Here is a 21,396-nt window from a genome sequence, read left to right on the forward strand (position 1 = left end):
ACTTTTTTTTTTTTTTTTTTAATCTAACAATTTATTACTTAATAAAAGTAAAAGTGTGCTACTTTTACTTGCCTGCAAGAAATAAATGCAGAAATAAATCACAGAACATGGCTCCGCTATTGGGGAAATTGAAACTAATTAATATTAGAAAGGTCACATTCTTGTGTTCTCTATAATGATCAGGAAAGCAAGTAAGGAGAAGCAACAAGATCACCTATTTTAGACATATTTACTCAAGCTAAAAACTAGATACCAGATAGGATTTTTAAAAACTAGATACCAGATGGGAATTTAACTTGGAAAAAAATTACTTGGACGTAGGGCAGGATATTATGATCTATCATCAAAGACACTGTAAAGGAATTGTGTTTGCAGGTGATTTTATCCAAAGATTAAGGAACAAACTACAGTCCAGTGCTAAAACTTGGGAGGTTGCTTCTTCAGCTCCTTCCTGATCTCACCTGCCTGTAAACACATTCACATGGTCAATGAGTCTCTCTCTCTCTCTCTCTCTCTCTCTCTCTCTCTCTCTCTCTCTCTCTCTCTCTCTCTCAATCTCATAAAAAATTACAAGTTTGAAGAACTCTTTTTGTCAACTTTCAGGCTCAAAAAGCCAATTCCAAATTTCACAACCAATCTCTTCCTTCTAACTGACATATCACCAACACAAAACTTTTTCCTTCGTTATTACTAACTCTGGACATGACATTAAGTTTTACTGTCTTTAATGACTTAATTACATTAAATTTTAGGAGAGGTAACATCACCGGCTACCAGAATCTACTGCTCACTTTGTCACTCACCATATGTTGGCCCATGTTATTAAATTAGCCACCCACACATACAAGGGGACAAAACATACACTTAATATCATACTGTATTATATATGTAATATTATGTACTTGTACACATCCCAAATAAAAAAGCACCAATTGCAACAATATACTTGGAAATGAAACCAGCCTTTTGCATGATCCCACTTCCTGTAAGTGGTTTAAAACTAATTTTTTCCATTTTATTCCAGTATTTCAAAGCACCATCTGGGAAAAATATGCTTTTAATATCACCCAGTGATTTATTTATTGCTTGCAACAATATTTTGCAACAAAAATACGCATGCAACAACTTCATTCAAAACTATAGCAAAGACTTTCAGAAAAGTACTTACAAAAGACAATTTGTTTTCTAAGAAAGACAGCAAGCATTTTGAGACAACTTGCATTTTGAATGACATGCCTAAGTTTCAACAGCAGTTTCCAGGAAACATTTACATTTGAAAAATCCCTACTTTGACCTCTTTTTCCCCAGTTTGCTTGCTGGTAGATAGGATAGTACATGACAAATGAACCTAATTTAGTCGGCAGAATGCCAGATTGCATGTTAAAAAAGAACGCCTGATTGTACATTAGGTGAGAGGTCAGTGACATAGAACACCAGCAGGTGTAATAACAACTGTAGGCTTTTTGTAAAGGAAATGCAAACAAGAATTTACCCTGAGGACATTGCGGATAGTGCCTGTCTGCTGAGGTACTAAGTGACTGGCAGTAGGATCTCACATCAAGATACTTGATGGGCTTTGTTAACCTATATCATGACAGAACTTTGAGCAGTATGTTACGGAAGATGGAGTCTTTAGCTAATATCATCATAAATAAATACATAAATAATCAGTGAAGAAGAAAGTGGCTTTTCTACTATTAAAAAAGCCTCAAAATTCAGACAATAAATTGTACTGCACCTCAGCACCTGTTTCCTCCTTGCTAGAAAGCCTTTATTCATCTGTCATCATTAAAAAACACTAGTGTTGGAACTACCTGATCATTAATCATTGAAACATTTGCCAAGAGAATATTAGGTTCTTGCAAGTTCTGCACACTCTACCCACTCCTTGTAGGAAAAATAATGTAGAAAATGAGTAAGTAAAAATCATTTTAAAACAGTGTTATTTCATCTCACTAAGTTACATTAAATCGCCAAACATCTCACCTGCAGATTTGGAGGTTTTATATTCCAACTACTGGTTTCTGTTCTAAGGAAAAGTAACTTGTTGATAAACAAGATATTTCCTAAACTGAAGCTTGCTAAAATTGCATTCTAACACCAGTAACAAAGCACATGATTTATAGCAACCACAGTGCAGTATCATAAAAGACAACTCCAAGGACAATATCCACTACAGTTTTTAAAGATATCAAGTTTTTATTTTCTCGATGCCAAATGAACATTTGATTTCTGCAATGTTCACTGACATCTCTTTTGGTTATGTTTTTTTTTTTTTTTATAAATATATATATTTCATGTTGCTTTAGAATCAATGTATTTTTGTATGTTTTGAAACTTCAACCGTGATATTAAAAACGATGTGCAACATGGGCAACAAATACTTTAATTATTTTTATGAAGCTCCTAGGAAACTGCATGTGTCATATTTATACATACACAAAATAATCCTCACAAAACAAAACTGCTTACTTACAGATCTCTATTTTCTGAAACAGACTGTTCTGAATGATAATATGTGGCTGATCCTGATTGATGGGACAGAAATAGCTCAATTATCTTTCACACAGAAATGCTTTTGTTAAAAATAATTTTGAGTAAATGTTTTCTTAAGATTATGTATTGGAAGTCCTAAGTGAGGCTACTCATTAAAAAGAGACCCACTGATAAGATCGTACTAATAGCTTAATAATAAGAAATGCTTTAGATTTAGGTCATGAAAATGAGAACCATATAGCTGCCATCCTCTCCACTTTTAAAGTTCTTGTGTGAAATTTTGTCCTTAAAGAAGTCAATGGGCAGAGTTTACTGATGTTAGTACACTACCACACACTAAGTTCTTTGGGACAGTGGTGGTTTGATGTGCTTTCTCTTCAGCAAAATGTATTTGGCACAATAAATAAAATACAAGATGAAGCCATAAGAAAGCTAAGATTTCTAAATGCATTATTAGAAAAAATGCCCACCTCATTACTTCTGAGGTAGAAACAGTCTGTCTTAGCCGTTTGAGTCTGTTTCTGAACTCCTTTTATGTAGTAAACCACACATGACCCTACCCTACACTGTTGTTCTACCATCCACAGAATTTATAGTACAGATAAATATTAATGAATTTCTCCAAATACAGAAAGCATACACTACTGAAAAATATGTACCAATTTAATTGTGGAACCAGCTTGTTTTCTGAAAATAAAAATCCTTTTCCATCAGGTGCTTAGCAATACTTTTGAGAATTTTATATTCTAGGACAATTTAGTAGTGAACTGCATCAGATCACATAACTTCATAAATCTGAACCCAGCATTTGAAATAATTCTAACAGTAGTTAATAAAATAAAGTTTGCTCTGAGCATGTTGAGCAGATACTTAGTTTTGTCCAATCTACCTGTTTAGGAGAGAATGTACTTATGTGTTAATCACATAAGTACATCACACACCACTGCTGGGTGGTGGTGGGGAATCTATCCTTTGATCAAAGGGAGACATACTGGTTTTACTTCACATCCTGTCTCTCTACCTCTCAACTGGCCCATAGCTGGAGGGATTCATTTCAGGATTTTTCTTTATTCCCAGTACTCCGTTACTTGCTGCATACCACCACCCAAGGCACTACGGCTAAAACCAAGCACTCTTTGTGGTACACCCATATGACAAATATGACAAAATGGAAACTATTTAAGCTAAACCTGTAAGACCAAGTTTGCTGAAATCCTGCAACACATGCAGCTTTTGAACACTTCAAGATCAGATAAAAGTTTGACAGACAGAGTCAAGGAGAGAATCGGTACATCTAAACCTATCAATCCTCAAGAGAAAACAGTACACTGGTAAAAGTAAAGCTGACTATTCATTTTATCTTGGTGCTAACAGCAGTTAACTATGCCTAGAGGGCTCATGTTTTTTTTCCCTGTATTTTTTTCCTCAAAGGCAGGGTTCTCACTCAGCTTGCCTTAAAATAAATTCTGCTTTCAAGAAGGAAAGAAAGGAGATTTTTTTTTCCTAAGTCTTATACTGAAGGACCATTAGGTAAAACTTTTACAAGATTTCCTCTATATCTGTATATAGAGGACAACTGTATCTGCAGAAGATTCACATACTATTTTACTAATTTACATTTGCTTCTATAAAACCTGAAGACAAGGTGCTCTGAGACACTGTAAGGGACATAGTAGTCTTTACATCTTCTAATTAAAAAATTAGAGAACTTAAGAAACAGTTAAAAGGCATGTAAGAAAAAAAAAAATCTCTTACAATCAGTTGCTGTCTTGTTTTTGGCTGACAGGTTCAATTCTAAAACTATTCCTACTAGCAGGGTTTTTTTTGAGCTTTTATCATTTTTTTTAAATGAATGTCAACTCAAGTTCTAAGTATTTTCCAATCTATTAATTATGCACAAGAAATACATTACAAGTCTCATAATAAATTGATTTGTAACATTCAAACTGTAAAACAGCCCTATTGCACAGCAGTTGATGATAAGATGATTTCTTATTAAAGTTTCTGCCACTGACTTTAGAAATTAAGCAAATTTACAATTCAGGAAAAGATCTAGAAGATTAATAAAAACCATCATGTAAAAGTTGGAGAAACAAAAACAAAAACTGAATGTACTTCAATAAAGGAATCTGGAAGAAAACAGCAAAGAGATTTGAAGCAGTTTTTTATATTTTTAAAAGGCTGACCTACCACAGGTAAATATTTCACAAAGGAGTACTTCAGGATCCATGCAAATTTCTCAACAATTTTGTAATCCTCAGAAAGGGTAAGAGTAAGGGTAAGTTAAATAGTGTGTTTTTTCATTAAATCTAACCATGGATTTAAATAATAAAATTTAAGTCAGCATAGAGTTGGCAGAAAAGAAAATTTAGAGTCAGGAAAAAATTCTTTTAGTAGCATGATACTGAAGGGAAATGCAACACTGGAAAAGGAGCTATTATTAAAAAAAAAAAAAAAAAAAAAAAGTAAAGCTTTTCACCTTTACATTTAGTTTACTCCACAATCAATCCAGTTAGGAGAGAATAATCACTTACACACACATACAAAAGCAATCTCAGAACACTTTCCACCTAAAAGGCTTGAATACAATTCAGTCAGAACACTGTTATTACTTACACAGGTATAAATTCCTATGGGGTACAGAACCAACGCAGAGTCAGACGTAAAGCTTTTGCCATAATTAAAATCATTCTAGGTTATATAATTCCTAAATCATTAAAAATTTGCCTCAGTGTTTACATTTGACCCTATCCACATTCTTAGAACTAAAATGAACACTCATGAAAAACTCATGCAGGAGCCAGGTCAACAGATGTAAAACACAACACAAAGAATGCGTGCTTCTTTGATGGCTCTAACAAATAAAGATTTAGGTATCAATTGCATTAGGGAACAGTAGTAATTCATAAATACTTACAGATAGAATTTAAGTTTTCTTATAAAAAATTTCTGTGTTTGAAATTTATCACCTAACACATTTCAAGGTCCTAGAATGATGTGTGGCAAAACCAATCAGGCTTTTAATTTATCAGTCCTTCCTTACCTTATTGCAGAGTCTATCCAAACTTTTTTCTTTTTTTTTTTTTTTTTTCTTTGAAGAAGAAGAAGAAGAAGAAGAACTGGAGAACTCATAGAACTGGTTTTCCAGAACTTACAGTTCTTAAATAAAATGGAAAGTATTATATATTACTGACCTTCATGCTTGCACCTGGCAAAAATACCTGCTATACTAACAAAGAGGTTCTGATTAGTTAAGTGAGAAGACTGCACTGGCTTCGTTTAAAATGCTTTAATAACCTGATTATATAAATTGGTGCAGGAGCCTTTAAGATAAAGTAATTTCAGTAAGGGTGTTTTTATTTTACCTTATGGACACCATTTTCTTCTAGATTGGGCTTTTCTGCTTGAGGATGCTACTGCCACTAGCTGTTCTTCACTAACCATCAACTGGATGTTACCACACACTTTCCAACTGAAAGAACCATGTCAAAGTACCCTCTAGTCCACACCATGTAGTGATAAACAGGCTTGCTCACACCCATTCATCACTACTTAAATTAAACTGGCTCAGTTTGCTTGAAGTTGATAGGGAGTGATTTCTTCTGTTGATAGATCTGGGAGGGTAACAATCTATACCAGAAAAAAATGTAACAAACACCCAAATTCTGCCCATGGCCTAAGGTTGTGGACAGATACCCTCAGCTATAACTGGGTATGCCGATGAAAGAGATTCCAGATGCCTAGCCCTTTCCCTTCCAAGTTTGCTACTCCTTCAAATCTTTCAGTAAAGCTGTTCAAGTGAATAGCTTGCTCATTTTAGTCAAAAAGATCTGAGTTTAAACAACAACAAATGCATATGGATACATAATTAGTGTGGGACAATGTAGCAGAATTGGGATTATTAACAGGTAAGCATTCCTTAATTATTTCTAATCTATTACATAAACATTTGCTACTATCACTCAAGTACACAAATAGCTCAGTGTTATCTAAGTGATGTTCTCAAGACACTTTATACTGAACTTACTTAAATTACATGAATAAATACTTTCCCTAGACTTCTGTATTACACTATTAAAGAACAATTTAGTGGCTCCAGCCACTGATTCATTGTTTAAATTCAAGCCTCTGAACAATCCAATATGGCTCAATACTTTTTCTTTGACAGAAAAATGGAATGGCTATGGAGGCAGCATGCATGCACTTCCTGAAACAGCCAAATGTTTGGGGTGTTTTTTATTGTCAGTTTCATTGCTTGGCTCAATTCACCACACCCAGATGAAGTTGTAGGGATGTTTCTTTTACTGCATGTGTGTGATCTGAAAATCTGCATTAGAAACCACAGTCTACAACCAAACTGCATTAGAAACCACAGTCTACAACCAATCTGCATTAGAAACCACAGACAGAATAATGTGAAGTATGAGACAGGGAAGTGTCTCAAAACTGGCTCTAGACCCTGTGGCTGGTAAGACTGGATAACTATGATAGCAGTCATCACCTATCAAAGCTTTAACTTGAGAAAATCAACAGATGTGTGCAATGACAACTGGTATTTCATTGATGTTAAGTAGGTCAGTACTATAAGTGTTGTAACTAAATAGCTATATGATTTTTTATTAAAAATAAATACTAAATTGTTATAAACATTTGACACATTTCCTCTTGTATTTTTCATAAACTTTCCAGTGTAACTTATATAAATATGATGATTATTCAAATTTTACAGTTTCTTGCTTTTGTTGTTGTTTGTTCATTTGCTTTCCTTCTACTTTAGTATTCAATTATAAACGTTTACTTTTAAAAGCTTAACTCATATGATTTTTCATGAGGTCTTTAATTGACATTTCTGCTTCCAAACAGAAACATCTTCCAACAGGAATGCTGTGCAGACAGTCCCACATTCACTTATTCTAATATTTACAAAAATCTGCTCAAAGCTCACAAACTTTAAGACAAGTAACAGCAATTTCACATGTTCACACAAGTATTTGTAGAAGTGCAATCCATAATTTCTCTGCATAGTACATATTCACTACTTTTTTACGTCAGCTTATCTTTAGATATCAAACCATGTCTAGATTATTTGATTATATTTCAGCATGAAGTCATTGATTATCAACTGTTTACAACAACTATAATTTCTGAAAAAAAGTTTAGCCGTAAAAATACATTCTGCCTTCTCTCACTTTCTGCAGTGTTAAAAATTGCTCAAGAATGTTATTTGTTTTCATTATAGAAGAGCAAAAAAGAGCAAGACTGCTGATTGCAGGTCCTGTAGTTGTTGTCTTTAGGACGACTACATCAAAAGCGTTGACATTCGGTTCATCAGCTACATTTTCAGACTGTTTGCACACTTTCTGCACCTGCAATGAAGAAGCTGAGGCCAAAGTTCAGACAGAATAGCCTGACTCACACAGCTAACACACAAGTGACAGACAAAAAAATATTGAATTTATATAATAAAGTTCTATAGCTAGGTATGGGGATTATTTGGTGTCTCATAAATACCAAGGATAAGATAAATACCTGTCAGAGCAAAGTAAAAGACAGCTAGTTTGTGCAAATATCTTTGAGAATGCATATATATATCTATCTATATATATATATGCACAGATGTTTTTCTACTAAAACCATGAACAAATCACTAGAAACTGCTCTAACAATCTGAATGAAAATTTAATAGTACTGAAGATGACACCAAGTCAATAGTACAATAGTACTGCAGATGACACCAAGTTAGGTGCGTGTGTTGATCTGCTCGAGGGTAGGAAGGCTCTGCAGGAAGATCTGGATAGGCTGCACCAATGGGCTGAGGTCAACTGCATGAAGTTTAACAAGGCCAAGTGCCGGGTCCTGTACCTGGGGCGCAATAACCCCAAGCAGAGCTACAGGCTGGGAGATGAGTGGTTGGAGAGCTGCCAGGCAGAGAAGGACCTGGGAGTGATGGTGGACAGTCGGCTGAATATGAGCCAGCAGTGTGCTCAGGTGGCCAAGAAGGCCTACGGCATCCTGGCTTGTATCAGAAACAGCGTGACCAGCAGGGCTAGGGAGGTGATCGTCCCCCTGTACTCGGCTCTGGTGAGGCCGCACCTCGAGTACTGTGTTCAGTTTTGGGCCCCTCGCTACAAGAAGGACATCGAGGTGCTTGAGCGGGTCCAAAGAAGGGCCACGAAACTGGTGAGGGGCCTGGAGAACAAGCCCTATGAGGAGCGGCTGAAGGAGCTGGGCTTGTTCAGCATGGAGAAGAGGAGGCTCAGGGGTGACCTTATCGCTCTCTACAGATACCTTAAAGGAGGCTGTAGCGAGGTGGAGGTTGGCCTGTTCTCCCACATGCCTGGTGACAGGACGAGGGGGAATGGGCTTAAGTTGTGCCAGGGGAGTTTTAGGTTAGATGTTAGGAAGAGCTTCTTTACTGAAAGGGTTGTGAGGCATTGGAACAGGCTGCCCAGGGAGGTGGTGGAGTCACCATCCCTGGAAGTCTTTAAAAGACGTTTAGATGTAGAGCTTAGGGATATGGTTTAGTGGGGACTGTTAGTGTTAGGTTAGAGGTTGGACTCGATGATCTTGAGGTCTCTTCCAACCTAGAAATTCTGTGATTCTGTGATTCTGTGAAATAAATAACAAGACTAATTGAATTCAGTGGGCCCAGTGTCTCAGGTGCTGGCCTTAATTTTGTAATGTATTTGGCCAAAGCAGAGTTGTAACAAGGTTTTTGTTGTTGTTTTTCAAAAGAACAGTATTGATCATCTTCACTGATCTTCCATTCAGTAGGAAGCACAGAAGTTTTACACTGGTCAAGCATGTCATATATTTATTTCCACTATATAATTAATAAAGACTAACAAAACAGATACAGCTAAATAAACTATGTACTTCTACTGAAAACCCTCTGTCTTCAACTGTGGGTAGCTAGTACCTGAAGGTACTAGCAGTAGTATTAAGGAAAAAAAAAAAAAAAAGGTAACTTTTTAATGAATATACAATTTCTGAGTTAAAGTGACAACTTTAAACATCTTACATTATGAATAAAAGTATTTAACAAGAAAGAAGAAGAGTAGTCACAGATCTGTCCATAGTTTGCAAAACAAACATTCCTAGGAGGTTCCTCCTTTTGTTTAGTAAAAACCAAGCTGCAATAACACAAGAATTATGTTCAAAAAAATCACAAATCCAAAATGCCCTTGGGCTCCAGTCAGTGGAGCAACACCCATTTAGGTAATCAAGCATACAGCTAGTATTTTCGATGAGAGAACTGAAATGAACACTGCAAACAGTCATGCTCCCTATTTTTCCATTGCTTTGCATGCTACTGAGACTCATTCCAAAGCTATTTTCCAAAACAGGCTTAACAGAATATCCAAACATTAAAAAGAAAAAAAAAATCTTTACTGAACAAGATGTAAATATAAAGCAGAACAATAGCTGAAAGTTAATGTCTTTAAACATATCCTTCTATAGCAACATGATCAAATGCTGTTGTGCTTCATACTGCTATTAGCAAGGACATTGTAAGAGAAAGCTGTTTCATCACATCTCAAGAAAGACAAAGTGAGGCACCACATTTGTTTTAAAACAGCTTTCTCCTTATTTTCCCTGTAAACACATAAAAAAAACATTCAATAGCTAGAAATGAACAGTAAACATTTGCCTGAGAAATAATTGAGAAGCTTTACTCGTCCACCCATTCTGTACAGAGTTTCTGCTTTAAAGGTTTTTACTTTTTTACTGAATGCGACTGCTGCCAGAGTGACTCCATCATGACTACTTGGCAAAGTTTTAAAATTACAGACTACTTTTTTCAGCTCATAAATCCAAATTAAAAAAAAAAAAAAAGCTTTATGATTCTAGTTTCAAAAACATTAGCCTTCACTTGCCGTCAGATGCAACATTTAGACCCTTTTTGCTTCAGGTGTGAAGGTATCCCTATTTTAAGGATATAACAAACAATCAACTTGTCTGAACACTCCTAAACATCTTTTAAAGCATAACTCACTTCATATCTGACAATAAAGTCTACAGTACTGAACAAACAAAATACTGTAAAAACAGTTTTCACGTGGACTTGTATTACAGACACATATGGACAATTTGTGGCAAAGTCCTAATTGTTTTTGCCATGTCTGTAGGAAGAAGAATGAAAAAAAACAAGCACTTTCCTTCTACCTGCTCACCTCAGCTGTGCCATCAATCTCATTTTCTGAAAGTCACATGGATTCAATTGCCCATGACACACTACTATATAAGCTTATTTTTTTTTAAAGTTATCATTGCCTACTGATTTTCTTTTGTTTCCTTCGTAAAGGTGAGGGAAGGGATCCTGTTTCTAACAAGCCCTAACTTGTGCATCTACGTGTGGTACCAGATCTCTGGCTGACGAGATTTCCCCAAACACCTAGTCTGCCCCTTAATGAGCAACATTACAACCTTACAACAACCTCTTTACAACCTTACAACACATCCTGTCATTCTACAGTTCCACCATCATTTCATGCCATTTTTCTGTAGTATCTGAGCACTGAAGTGGTAAAGTTTAAAACAGTTTTTGTGATTTTTAGCTTTTTAATTTTTGTTAAATATAATTAGAGGACCAGCCTTTATTATCCTCACCCAGGTGGAGTACTACTTAATGGCCTTGGAAAAAACTTTTGACTGCATGAGACTATCTGCATGGTACCTAAAAGAACATTAATAAGACTATAAAGCCAGTACAAAATTAGATTTGAAATCAAACAAGTTCAGAAGCTAAGCATTTTGGTATTTTAAGTGTTCTTTGGATTCAAATTCTGAGAGCAGAAGATGCCCTTTGGCTGCAGTGCAATACACAAATTGAGAGTGGTCTACTTCTCAAATTAGTTATATTCAAAACTCACAACAAATTCAAAAGAGATCATTTATTTTGTTCCCAAATTAAAAAAATAAAAAAATCCTCAAACTAAAATTCTATCCCAAATCTGGTATAGGTTCAGTACTTCAATATCAGTGACAGACAAAATGTGAAATTCGAAAGCCATCTCTTACAGTGCTCATCTCTTACAAACTGCAGGTCCAAAGCAGTGACACCTCTGAAGTGTATGTCTCACAACTGGTTGCCTCGTGTTTAAAAGGCACAAGTTCTGACTGAAGCTCTTCCCCTGACCGGGTTTTATACTACAACCCAGCACTTGGATTCTACAGTCTCTGTGTGTTTAAAATTCAGCTTTTCTCATATTTGGACACATCGATGTTTCATCTGGGTAGCACCTGCTTTTCTTTAAAGTTTCTAGGACCTTAATTATGCTTTAGACTTTTAACCATTAAAAAAAATCAATTGAAATGAAACAAAATTTCTTATGTTAAAAGTAATTAATAGTGTCTTGCAGTCTACACAGGCTTAAGGGTACAGGGAAAACTGCCTATATTTTTTTTTCTCCACACCTATCAGGCCACTTTGAATTCAGTACTGTTCATGCTAATATTGTGCACAGACAAAAGAACTGAACTTTGCCAATACCAGACACAAACAGCACTTCAAATTGAGTGGTTTATCACTGAGAAAAAGGCTTATCTAAGCTTATCCTTGGCCAATTACATAGAGTTAATGGAATCAATGTTTCACGCAACTATATGTTTCTTGTTTTCAGAAACAACATGATAAACAATTAGACTCTTAAGAAGAATTAGATTGACACTTCAGAGCAACACTTAGGCTAGTTGCCAACCCACAGTATATCTGGTAAATGGAAAATGCCTTCTTTAATCACAAAGGATTTTCACAGAGAGTCTTTGTAGTTATTTTTTTCTGAAATTTTTCAATATAAAAGGTGAAGGTGCGAAGAAAATTAACAGTTACTTCTACCACACCCTACCTGAAGACACTTCCAGAACTGTTTGATGTTATTTCTGTATCAAAACATGTAAATAAAGTAACATGAAGGGAAAATTTGCATTTTACAACTTTACATTTTACATTTTTAAAATGATGTATCTATTCCATTCATAACTATAGAAGTAAATTTTAAAATAAAAATAAATTCATCCATGACAAACATCCAAAATCTGAAAATATTAAGAAGCAGAATCTCATGCCTGCTTTAAAAAGATACTTTGAATGTATAATGACAAATTATAAAATAGGGTAGTGTTCAAAAAATATGAATAGCAAATATTTACAGTTCTCTGACAGCAAGACACTGAAAAAGCTAAATGTAAACAACCTACTGAATTAAAAACAACAACAACACACCCGTCATGAATTTACAAGGAAAGAAAAGTCAATCAGTACACTGAGCCAATACAATGTTATTTCCCTCACTTAGCAAAGATGCTCAGAGAAGAAAACACAGTGTGTTGGCCAAGGGAAGATCATCTGCAGCAGGAGTAAAACTGGCCTTCAAGAGCTAGGAGGGTTTTCAGAAAACCCTCTGAAAGGAGAATGGACTTGCTGAGTCTGATCTGAAACAGTTAAAGTTCATTTCCTGAGAATCCCATAAAAATTCCTGATAATTCAATAGCAAATCATTCTCTTGCTTGCCCACCTTAAATAACAAAACTTTACTTCACAATGTTGTGTTGAAAATAAATTTGTTAAATCTTAAAAGTTTTTAGAGGTTATTGTGAGAATAGATGAAGAATAATATCCAAAGTTTGCAGAGGCTCTATGCATTCCTTTAACAAGCAGCGCAAAGCTTGCCTAAAGGAAGTCCCTAACAAGGAAGGATACCATTTTTTAATTTCCCCCCACACACACACAAAAAGATGAAAGTAGACTAGACTAGACTACAGAACAGTTCAGTTGAAAGGGACCCTCAAGGATCACCAGATCCAACTGCTGGGCCACTTCAGAGCTAACTAAAAATAAAAGCACAACTTCTCATCTTCAGAAAAATAGACAGAGGAATTCACAGCTGAGCTGCAGAATACTCACTGTATGTAAATCTCCCTCTATTGCTATTGCTACCTTAAACCTTGTGAATATATTTTCACAATATAAAAAGCATAGAATTAATTACCTGGCACCACTTAGAGGCAGAGAACGGGGAGGGTACTGGCTTTGTTCCAGGGCTCTTTTGGCCTGAGAAGTGAGCTGAGTACTCACTTAAGTATCAAAATATGACAGTGTCTGATACAGCCATCAGCATAGTTCATTTGAATATAAATAAAAAGAGTCATACTAGGTAAAGATGTGTTTTAGAATCATCTCCAAAACACATTAAGTTCATGTCTGTGCTTCTCTCTCTCTCTTTTTTTTTTAGTATGTCACATCACAAAAATTTCTATATGTTTCCACTGTCATGCTCTAGTGTGCATTTTTTTCCAGCTAGTAAAATATTCTTGAATGATCAAAATTTTGTTATCGGATATACAAGTATGAATTCAGAGTGAGTGATTAATTAATTATTATGGTGATTTTTAAGATTTTCATCAAACTACTATTAAATGAGTAACGCCTGTACTCATTACTACTACAAGAATTCCAGGATAATACTATCTTTTTAAATTTTTACAATGCAAGGTCATGATCATAAGTAACTGAAACATTCATTTTGATGTCAACTTTCATATATTGTAGCTTCTAATAAGAAAAATACTCTGACTTTTCACTCAGTAGATAAAGAATCTCAGAGAGAAACCACTTCAAAACCATAATGTTTATTTTACACTACTGTAGCTAAAATTAATTTTTTTTTGCCTCTTGATAGTTTTAAAAATCATTTTACACTTTGTACACTTTTTTTTAAACAAAATAAATGTGGTTTTGAGACTCCAATAGAACATGAATATACTTTTGTTCATAAACAAACATCTTGACACACTCTGTGTCATAATGGAACTGCTGCATTCATAGTATATATAATTTGAAATGTGTGACTAAAATTATAGCAAAAAAGGGGATTATAAAGAAGGTGAATGAGTTATTTCTAGAAATCCACATTCTTTTGATTCAAATATTTCAAAAATTAAATCATTGTTAAAATTGTGTTTTCCTCTCCCACATAAATAAAATATATCGCTCGTGTTCCAAAACTAAATGTCAGGAACCATTCCTTTCAGTCTATAATGATAGCATTGTAAAATGTATCCTAAAAAGAATATCACATAGCAAGTTGTGACAACAGACTTTGTAGAAAGCAAACAGATGATAAAAAATGTGTATTTTACAAAGACTGTAGAATCTGCAAGATTCAACTTTATCAGCCTTTTGATTGTCAATGTCAGTTGCAAGTGGAAAAATAAAATAATCTAATTATCCAGAGCTACAATTCCTTTACCATATCAAAGCTCTAGTCTATGTGGCAGAAAGTATTATAGAGTTTTTGTACAATCAAGTCATTTTTAACTCCTGCTGTGCTCAAGCATCAAAAAGCAGCGATAAAGAACTGGAAAGCAGTTTGTGTCATAACTTGGACTCCTAAAGAATACTCCTGAGAACTAAATCCAGTTTTCCTCTGGCTGAATACAAGAGCCAAGAAACTCAGTTCTACCTGAGCAGCCCCCACTGCTTAGCTAGATGCAAACTACTATGCTCACAGAGCCAAATCAAGCTGTTCGCTATAAAGCTTGTGCAAAATAGAAACATTTATCCATTCATTTCAGCTTTGCTGAATTCAAAGATGCACTTTGAATGCAAAGATGCACTCAACAGATTTTAACAAAGAACATGAGGAAATTCAGTATATCTATTTTCAGAAAGGCTTATAAATTATTTATTTCCAAATGGGGAAGGAGGCCTATGCTGTGAATTTTCACCTTGTGATAGCCATTACCACACTGAGTGATGGCTGTTCCACCTCCAAGGACAGGTCTACCCATGAGCGCAGTCCAGAGGACCGGCTGCTTTCTACAAGCTACTGATTACACGACTTCTGCAGGGCTCCCTCACTTGAAAAGAAACAGCAAAAAAAGGTATTTGTTGAGTGTCTGGTATATAATGATACCAGATAAATTATGCTGGCATTTGAACAAAAGAGTCAGAAAGGAATGTCTGTTTTTAAATTAGAAATATATTTAGGCTTGGAAAATACACAAAAATTTGCTCTCCACACCCAAACAGACTGACAAACAACTGAAAATTACATTGCTTTTAAATAACACCATAAACTGCCATTAAAATATCATGCAGCTGGAGTTAACAGAACTTGCTAATTACTTAAAACACAACACTAAGAAAACCCACAAACCTTTTTTACATTTTTATGTGAAAAATAATTCCAGATTCTTTTTAAGGCTGCTTATTTTCAGAAAAGAAGAAAGTAACTAAAAAAAGTTAGAATGAGTCACATCCTTCTGTACTATTTCCACATGCAACACGTGTCCAGACTCAGAGGTTATCTATACATACAGCCTATATGAGTATGACATTTAAAGCCAAATCAGAAAGTGTGTGTGTGTGTGTGTGTGTGTATATGTATATATATATAAAGGTTTATAACAATACTCCGATAAACCAAGATTGCTTTCTTTTAAACGTTAATGGTATCACAATTGTCATTATTTTATTTCCCAGTTGTGGGATCTTAAACTTCCCTGTGACAGAAATCTTCAACAGCTTAATTTTTTTAAACAAAATTCAAATTATTTGTCATGGATATCAATAATTTTGCATCATCTTGCAACTATGCTAAACAGCAGGTATATAAAAGGTTTTTTTAAAAAGAAAAATGTTACCAATAAGAACAAAAAATGATTTTGGAGATTTTATTCTAGTCTAGAATGACTGGCCTGAAACATGGCTTATAACATCACTGGAAACAAAACACATCATACAGTCTTCAGCTTGGGTTGTCAAAGGCAAAGTGATATAAAGAGTAAAGTTAATAACTTTAATAAAGTTAACAGCTTTAATAACACATCAGCGCTATTAATATTCACTTATGTGAGTAGATTTTTCTCCTCTGAACAGTCCCACTATAGCAAATAGAATTGTGCCAGTAAAAGATAGTGGCGTGAGCAACATTGTCTGAGTGAAGCACCAGTGATGTGTTTACACTGTCGTTAACAATGTTAAGAGACCAGAGTAATCATGAGCTACCTGAGACTACCTAGAGCATCAAAGGCAAGCACCAAAAAAAAGTGGATAAACACTAATCAGTAACTGACACAAATGGACAACAGAGTATTTACTCATAATTGAAAGAGACTTAAACAAAATAAGCTGCACTTTTGTATCACAGCCAAATTAATCCATGGATGCTAGTCATCCACAGAAAGGTTATACTTTCCTTATTAAGCATTATCTCTTATCTTAAAACTTCAAAAAAATATTTTAGCTTAATATTTTTTCCGTGCATACTATAAACTACATTCCAGTAAAACTGTATCCATAATCTGTGTCAAATCTTCTTAAGTATCAACCTTTCATATTCATTCTGCAAAGATATTACAGTTTTCTTTCTACAGGATTTTTGATGATAGAGAAGTTTAATGCTAATTTAAAGCAAATCTTATCTCCTGATCACAAGGAATTGTTTATACAGTTACGAACAGAAACAAATACACTTCTTTTAAACTTTCAGACCTACCTACATCTTTATCCACAGTAGCGTATGATAAAAATCAAGCTTTAGACCATTGAACAGTCACACAGTTTCTCATTGTTAATTGCATAGGTAAAAAACACTTTCACATGGTTCACAAACACACCTGTTAAGAAACACACAGCTCCATGCAGTTTAAAATAAAACAATACAAATTAGACTGCAGTTCAAAAGATAGAAAAGAGAGTTTCTCACCCCTCAAAATAAAACTGGAACTTTGGTTTATAGGAACGGCTATGCCCATATACCCTCCTCATCATCCTGTGTGCCAGACATTAGGAGATGCACAGAGAAGATGTTAGCATTGGAATGAAAAAAGAAAAGGTTAGTTACTTTGGTGAATATAAAATACACCTTTCTTGCCTGTTAAAAACATGTTTGTTTTATTTTTAATATAAGTCAGCAAAAGCAAATGAACAAATTTGTGTTACCTACACAAAAATCTGCATCTATAGCAACCAAAAACCAACAATGCTGTAAATATTTTTCCCACCCAGTTAAAACAGTATGTAGGAAGTAGATTATTAGATTAAATATTAAAATATTAGTTTTTAATTGCATGAAATTCAAACCAACACTGGCAGCAGAAACAGATTAAAACTTATAAGTAAACAAAGAAGTAATTACTATAATCAAATTGTCTTACATTTTGTTAGGTTAAATGACAAATATACTGCTGAAGAATCAGAAAAATCTGTTGTTAGTGAAGTAAACTTTTCTAATAAGCTATCAATTAAATCTATCTTTTAAGTGAATGTTAAACACTACACATTGTCAGATTCTGTCCTTTATTCCATTTCTGAATCATTAAGATCACTTATTTATTTGCAATTTTTATGTTAAATAACATTAATGGCAATACAAAAATCATAACAATTCTATGGAATTGTTTTTTAAAAGGGATTATATTACTGTAGATATGCTCAAGGGGAGAAGAGCATTTTTTAAATTCATTGTAAACTTGAAGTTAAAGAGAACAAAATGTAAAACTTGAACTAAATCAAGAGAATGAAATGTCCTTCACTGGTATGTTTACTGAAGATTACACTTTTTATAATGATGCTTTATGTATGTACACACAGATGTCAATGCATATAACTATATAATTCTAGCGTGCCAAATTCTGATGCGATATCAAGCTTCTAGAACAGAGGTGCACAGCATGTGCACTCAGCAGCTCATAATCAAATAAAACTTATCATTTTAGATATCCTCAGAAATCACTCATTAATATTTTAGAAACATAAAAAATGACATTCTGTAGTTTCAAAACTCTGAGAGCTAGCTGGTGTAACGTACTGCTGGCACTTAATTAAATCTAAAAAGCAAATAAAATGAGTAGTAATTATTTATGATTGAAACAGACAGGAATTTTAGCTTGAAAATATACACTGCCAGTATCACTACTGTTCCTAGTCCATTCTTGGAACAAAAAAGAGCTCCCAGATGTCAACTGTTATTAAAAACCAGATGTTAAGATAGATGTCTTGCATATTGCTGAATTAAGTAAAGAAATCTGACAGTCCACTATAAACTTAGCTATCATTTAACATGGAAGAAATGTGGGTTAATTTTTTACAGTTAACTTTGAACACATCTTAGTTATATGGTCTGCACACTACAACGCAAAGTAAAGCAAAGCAAAGTAAGCCCTGAATATTCTTACTTATTTTTGGAAAAAAAGGGACAAATTATGTTAAACTTCCAATGAGCTCAATTCTCCTCACTGAAAATATGAGTCCTTCCTCATGAATTCTGCAGGACTAACTGTTATTCAGACCTACTAATGTTAATTGAATTAACTTTGAAGTTCACAGGGGTTTTTCCAGAGTAAAGGTTGAAGAAAGACTGAAGGATTTCTTTTCCACTGAGCAGTTTGATCCTATTTCACTAACAAAATGCATTAGGTTAATCTTTGGTGATACCTTTAAAAATAGCAGGAATCAACAAAAAAGGGCAACTCAGTTAGAAGGGCTCATTTGGGAACATACTATGTTCATCTCTTTTGCTGTTTACTATATTATAATTCTCCAAATAGCCTAATATTCATTTTCACTTCAGTTATCTGTGTGATCTCTCTTTTTGTCAGGGTTCTAGAAGAGTTGACAGATCAAGCCTTGTCAAATACTTTAAGAGTATTACATGAAATTACAGACTATATAGTTTGACATTGATCCTCACATACAATAAGGAATAAATTAAAAGCTATAATGTTCATCAACATTATTTTATTGAGTACTGGTCCTGTCAAAATAACTTTCTACCTTCTTTAATTACATAAAGAGTTTTTTTGATATTATTTTTTTTTTAAATAATATGTTGAGATTTCTGTAAAGCATTTTATTATTTTCCCCAATATATTTTGTCAGTAAAATTAGCTCTGTATAGAATGAGTGTTACTGGAGAAGGACAGGGACCTGCAGATACCTATTCTCATCCCAAATTTATTTATTTCAGAACCCCTGATCTGATACAGAAAAGCAGAAAGTTTTGTTTGTTTGTTTGTTTGTTTTTCTGCTAGAGAAAAGAAGAGACCTATAGAACATAAACTGGAAATGTGGTAAATATTTTTCAATAGCACATCAATTCTGGATCATGCAGCTTTTATATCAAGACTGAGATAATTCATAAAAGATATGATTAGCAGTATTCAAAATAATTCCCCCCAAATTACAGATTTAATGATGAAATTATTGAATGGTTTGGTCCAGATTATGATCATGACTCACTTCATCTTTAATATATAAAATTAACAAAAATCCTGTTCCATCCTTTTTTTCACACATCTGTTTTAGTGAGAATTTCTGCACCCTGATCTTATTCTGTACACAAAGAGCTTATTACAAATTTTACAATTTTAATGATTCGGAAATTCATTAAAAAAAAAAAACAAAACACTGTGATCTGTTTTGACAGACAACCAAACAGAAAAAAACACTCACTTGATTTAAAATTCTTAATACTAAAAGCAACCCAAGACCAATCTCAACATAGTGTCAGGTTTTAAAAACTTTTATCTATGTAACATTCTCTCTTGATTTATACCTACCCCTGAAAACTTGCTCTTACCTCATCTACAATTTCACATCCTAATTATTTATAGATGACAAATAGCATTTTAAGACTTCCACTAACCTATGTAGATGTCACCAACCTACCATCCCCATCAATAAAGTCTACCCTTTCATAACCTAACACGTCATATTGTCTAGTTAATTATGTCACATATTGGTGCCATGTAATGCACTGACCTAAAAATACTTGATGCTTCATTATAGTTGAGGTAAAAAATAAAACTCCTACAGCTCCTACTCCTGTCAGCTTTCATTTTCATTAAAAAAAAAAAAAAAAAAAAAAGGTAAAGCAGAGCACCATAATTTCATGCTGTCACTTTTTTAATATAACAGAAGCTAGAAATCTAGAATGCACAAATATAGATCTTCATGGAATATTAAACAAACTCTATTGCCATTATGCAGAGGGGTTGTGCTCAAGCCTGCACCACTTCCTTCCAGTGCATCGGATGGAAGTTATAAGACTCAACTATCCTTGTCATTCTTCTGCCCGTTACAGTTTCAGGAGTGAATGTTTAATGGCATAAATCATTTTAGTGCTACAGATTTTACAGATTTTGCTGTACGGACAAACACAAGTACCTAAAGGCCCTGGATAAAAGTCACATAAGAAGTAAGATTGTAGTATTCACTGTTTTAATAAACAATCTATTATATCAAGAAGCTACGGTTTGGTACCTCAGCAGAAACAGATGATGTAGAAGAATAAAAAATTATTCACTGATGTTCTGAAACAAATTATATTCATTACCTATTTTTGCAGTCTTGACGCACTGTGAAGCAAAATAAAAGCTGCAATTATGCCTTATCATTTATTAACATCGGATCAGAGGTTTCCAGCAGAATGCTTAGTCTTTCATATCAGTGTGTATCCTACAGAATCATTAATCTGTGGCTATTTCAAACAATAAACTATGAACTATGATCAAGCATTTTTTGATTAATGTTTGTGTACATTAACTGCTTTTTAAACTTGGATCTTTCATTGGTTTATAGGGTCAAGAATAGCAGCTCAATGTCAGAAACTGCAAAGCAAAATCTGAATTAAAGACATTCAAAAAGGGAAGAAAAGTCAAGAAACACCATTTGAATTGATAATTATTGTAAAATTATTATGAATTCAAACTATTTATGATATTGATTGCCTTGTATTTTTAGAACTGACATGCAAGCCTTTAATTTAGACTTAATTTAGACTCTCAAATACTATGAAAACCACTGCAAATTAACTATTTATAGATTATTTTGAACTATTTATAGATTACTAATTGTGATTGATTGTGATGATTTTGTGCAATCCTTTTGCTAGT

The 21,396-nt window shown here is 34.1% G+C and overlaps 1 protein-coding gene across 18 annotated transcripts in view; it reads right to left on the reverse strand.

The window, feature by feature from the left end:
• ERC2 (ELKS/RAB6-interacting/CAST family member 2) overlaps positions 1 to 21,396 on the reverse strand; it is a 556,650-nt gene that overhangs the window by 100,046 nt on the left and 435,208 nt on the right. For 2 of the 18 annotated variants that reach the window (XM_068694082.1, XM_068694081.1), the window contains exon 19: positions 17,208 to 17,273. The exons of the other annotated variants lie outside the window; for them this stretch is intronic. In XM_068694082.1, coding sequence (XP_068550183.1) covers positions 17,247 to 17,273 — 27 coding nt within the window. In that variant the 3' untranslated portion in view covers positions 17,208 to 17,246. The remainder of the gene's footprint in view (positions 1 to 17,207; positions 17,274 to 21,396) is intronic. 18 annotated transcript variants of the gene reach the window in all.

This window comes from Anas acuta, chromosome 11, assembly GCF_963932015.1.
Source record: "Anas acuta chromosome 11, bAnaAcu1.1, whole genome shotgun sequence".
NCBI classification, from domain to species: Eukaryota; Metazoa; Chordata; class Aves; order Anseriformes; family Anatidae; genus Anas; species Anas acuta.